General features: G+C 48.4%; 1 protein-coding gene across 1 annotated transcript; it reads right to left on the bottom strand.

Moving 5' to 3' along the window:
• Window positions 1–1908: 1908 nt before the first annotated feature.
• Window positions 1909–4086, bottom strand: Tmem186 (transmembrane protein 186). The gene is made up of 2 exons (XM_028872868.2): window positions 4005–4086; window positions 1909–2821 (listed from the first exon to the last, which is right to left on the bottom strand). Exons 1-2 carry the CDS (start codon window positions 4005–4007, stop codon window positions 2183–2185), a joined length of 642 nt encoding a protein of 213 aa, XP_028728701.1. The 5' UTR covers window positions 4008–4086; the 3' UTR covers window positions 1909–2182.
• Window positions 4087–4183: the final 97 nt, after the last annotated feature.

A 4183-nucleotide genomic window follows, 5' to 3' on the forward strand; every position in this document is an offset into this window, starting at 1 on the left:
TACCGTGGTTCTATTACAGATGTCAGAATAATAAATTCAGAGATGGGTTAGCGCTGCCTTAAAACAGGTGGAGACAGAGAGGGTGAAGGCAGATGACATCTGTGGCCTGAGTACCAAGATCCCAGTTGGGACAGTCAAGCACTAATTTTGCATGTTTATTTGTTTTGAGACAGGGTTTCTCTGTGTAACAGCCCTGGCTGTCCTGGAGCTGGTTCTGTAGGTCAGGGGGGCCTCAAGCCTGCCTCTGTCTCTCCAGTGGAAGCATTAGATTAGACTGCAGTGATGGCTATACAATACTGAGAATGTGTTTCATGCCCCTGAACAATAAAATGGCTACAATTTGATATGCACATTTTTAAGGTTTTTTTTTTTTTTATTTTAGATTACAGTATAATTACATCCTTTTCCCCTTCCCTTTCCTCCCTCCCATATGTACATGTTTCTAAATATAGCAAGCTCAGTCTATACTTGTATGTGTATGTTTTCAGGGCCGACCATTTCTTATTGGATTATTAATTAGTGTGCTCTTCGCTGAGGAAGACTTCCTCCTGCTTTCAGAATGCTTAAGTTGCCTGTAGTTCTTTGTGAAAGGTTGAGGCTTTGTGGTGTGTTCTCCCTGCCCCCCCCCCCATCTGTTGTTGTTAGCTTTGTTCACGCCCTGCTTACTTTACAGCAATGAAGAATGGCTAGAGGAACAGCAAGACGGTTCAGTGGGCAGAGGTGGTCGCTGCCGAGCCTGACCACCCAACTTTAATCCCAGGACCCGAACGGTATGGGGAAAAGGACTCCAAAAGTTGTCTTCCAACCTCTACATACGCAGTGGTACACACACAAATAATACATGTAATTTTAAAAGAAAAATTCTTCAAGAAAAGAAACTACTGTCTGGGCAGTGTGCCACACACCTTTAATCCCAGCTCTCAGGAGGCAGAGCCAGGCAGATCTCTGTGAGTTGAAGCCAACCTGATCTACAGAGCAAGTTTCAGGATGGCCAGGGCTGTTACACAGAGAAACTCTGTCTCAAGAAGAAAAGGAAAGAAGGAGAGAGAGAGAGAGAGAGAGAGAGAGAGAGAGAGAGAGAGAGAGAGAGGGAGGGAATTACTAAAAAGCTACAAAACAAAGCATTTTGAATGGTCAAATTACAACGATCACGGCTGCTTTCCTTTTATGCAGGTACAATTCACCTAGTAAGCATGTTTGTTATTATGAAAAGCAGCATATACAGTCTCCTTCTGCTGATAAATTGTTGCTTGGACAGAGTTCTTCTATCCTGATGACAGTGCAAAGCTCCCCAGTGTGAGCTATGAGCGGCCCTGGACCTCCTGGGGGTCAACACATTCTCAGCTGGTGCTGTCCCTACCCCAGTTGGTGTGGTGACTTCCGGGTGGGAAAAAGACAAGCCCACCCTGGGCCTCAGCGTTGACCATTTAACTTTGGTGAACATAGTGGTGCAGCCTGTAAGCCTCCTCCATGTTTTAAGCTCTGAGCTGCTGACTTCCACAGCACACGGCATTTACTGGGTTTGCCCATTCTGTGGTGTTGAGTGGAACTTAGAACCTTATACATGCTAGGCAAGAGCTCTAACTAAGCCCAGCCTCAGTCATTATTGGTTATTTTCATATTCATCCCCATGAGAGAGGAAGGCTCTTCCATTTCAGAGCGCAATTCAAGGCTCAGAAACTCAATATCCTGCCCCAGGTTGAGGAGCTGAGGTCCAGTAGAACCCAGGTCTCCAGACTCCAGTCTGTGTTCCTCTGCCAATCCTCCTGTCTTCTGCTTTCATAGCAGTGGGTTGCCTCGGTGATCTTGGCATAGCATTCCTCCAAGAAGTGCCTCTTCATAGAAACTTCTAGCCACTCTCTGTTGAAGTGTCCTATTCAGTACAATGTTCCACTAAGGGCTTCTCCCTGAAGTTGGCTAATATCTTCCCTTTTTTTGTCCCAAGAAAACCTTGAACTTTTTCTCCAGTGCTGAAAGAACAGGTACACACACAACCATGCCTGGTTATATGCAGTTCCAGGGACTGAACCCAGGGTTTCACTTCCTGCATGCTAGACAAGCAGTCTACCAACTGGGCTTCAGCCCCAGTCCTGGTTATTAGCTTCTGCCTCATCAACGTTCTTGGCCTTCCTGTCTAAACTCCAAGTGCACCCAAGGCTACAGGAGGCTGAGTTGCTGTTCTTTACTTAAGTGTGCTCAGCGGTCCAAACACTTGTGAGAAACGGTCTCTATCCAGGATTCGGCCATAGCGCAGGGTAAGGTAGAAGGTCTGCTTGCCACTGTATTGCTGGATGCGAATCAACACATCCCGGACCTGGTCCTTGGATTCTGACAGGGGTATCATGTCTGACACAGCACAGTAAGTGTCCTGTCGCCACCCCCAGAAGGTCAGGTGGGCCACTCGAAGCATGGTACCTGACTCATTCACATACAGGATGCCCACCAGTCTCCGGAAGAAGTAGCTCATCCAACACAGCATGGCCAGAGCAAAGCTGCAGATCCCACTCACAAGGCAGAGTGAATTGAGGGTCAGGAGGCCCTGTGAGTATGAGTACAAGCCCGGGGGCATGGCGGCCACAGTCACAGCTGTCTGTGCCAGCTTCAGGCGAGATACAAAGCCAAGTGCTCTGATGGCATAGAATCGATAGATTATGTGGAATTTCTCAGTCTCTGTGCCTGGTGGCTTCTCCTGTGAGGTGGGAGACCTCCTCCCCACCCACCTTTTGGGATCTCCCTGCCCAGTGCAGCACCACAGTCGGTGAAGAGGCCTCCCCCATGCAGCTGGCCCCTGAAACTTTGGCACTGCATGAAGGAGGGCAGCCTGGAAAAGAAAGAGGTTTCTTTCAGAACTCAACCATGATAATCACACAATGAACAAGGCAAAGCATTCCCTAGAAAGGTTCCAATCAACCCTGGAAAGCCACCAGACTGCCAGAGGAAGTGATAAAGCCAGATGCTTTATTTTTTGTGTGAAATTCTACTGTGGATAAGTACCGTACTCCTGTTTTTTTACAAATAACAAACAAACAAAAACCCTAATCCCAGCCAGTGAGATATCCCATCAAGTAAAGGTGCTTGCCACCAAGCCAGGTGACTTGAATTGATCCCTGGAGCCAACATGGTAGAGGAAGAAAAGTTACTTATGCAAAGACGTCCTTGACGTGTCCGTCCCCCCCCCCCCCCCCCCCGCATGCCATAGCACAAGCATATGCACACGAACTGAACACACAAGTTGTTTGATTTTTTTTTTTTTTAACTAAGAAAAAAAAAAATGCAAGGAAACTCAACAGAACGGACAGGGCAGAGTCTGACTCTCAGGCCAGTCCTTTACCCTAGGCAGGTCCAAATAAACACAGGGAAGGTTTAGTTACAGACTTTCAACAGAGATCTACTGACGAGCTAACAGTGGACTCGAACTTCGGCCCACAAGTCTGTGGGACACTTCCTCAAGAAGTAAACCAATCGGTGTCATAGTGGGAAACCCAAGTATCAAAACTGCGGGATACTTATCACAGTACCTTTGCAGTTCTCCGACTGCCTTACACGTTAGAACTGCTTTCTATTAGCCTGGCTGGGAAAGGGGACACAGCAGAAACGTGAGACACGGAGGCCCTCAGCACACTGCACAATGGTTCTCTGGAGTGAGCAGCATAGTGAGCAAAGTTTGAGCTTTCGAGTCAGAGGAAGGCTATGATCCTGGCTCTTACAGACACTAACTGTGCACCCTTCTTCACCTTTCCAAGGGAAGCCTCAGAATATGCTGAGCGAGACACGTTAGGCCCTGAAACCGATGCGCGCTCTGGGAGCTGCAGTGACTCTGGCCGCCCACGTGACCCAAGGGGACGGGACCGGAGGAGGCTGGGAAATAACAGATCATTACACCGGGCCTTCCACCGGTGGACCTCCCGAATCGGCGGCCCGGGCACCCTTCCTGCCAGTCCTAGGCCCGATCGGGGCCCTCTAAACGCGTACCCCCTTTCACCGCCCAATACTGCCCTTCCTACCATGATCCCGTCTCCTCCAATGAGCAGTAAACCGACTTCGTTCCGGAAACTTGAAGAGCTTATGAGCAAACTCAGAAAAAAAGAAAGAAAGAAAGAAAAGAAAGAGTTTCTGTGTTACACCTTGGGGGATTGTAGTTCAAACCCTGTGAATGTTGGGTGAGCCATTGGGAAACCCTCCC

This window comes from Peromyscus leucopus, chromosome 8b, assembly GCF_004664715.2.
Source record: "Peromyscus leucopus breed LL Stock chromosome 8b, UCI_PerLeu_2.1, whole genome shotgun sequence".
NCBI lineage: Eukaryota > Metazoa > Chordata > Mammalia > Rodentia > Cricetidae > Peromyscus > Peromyscus leucopus.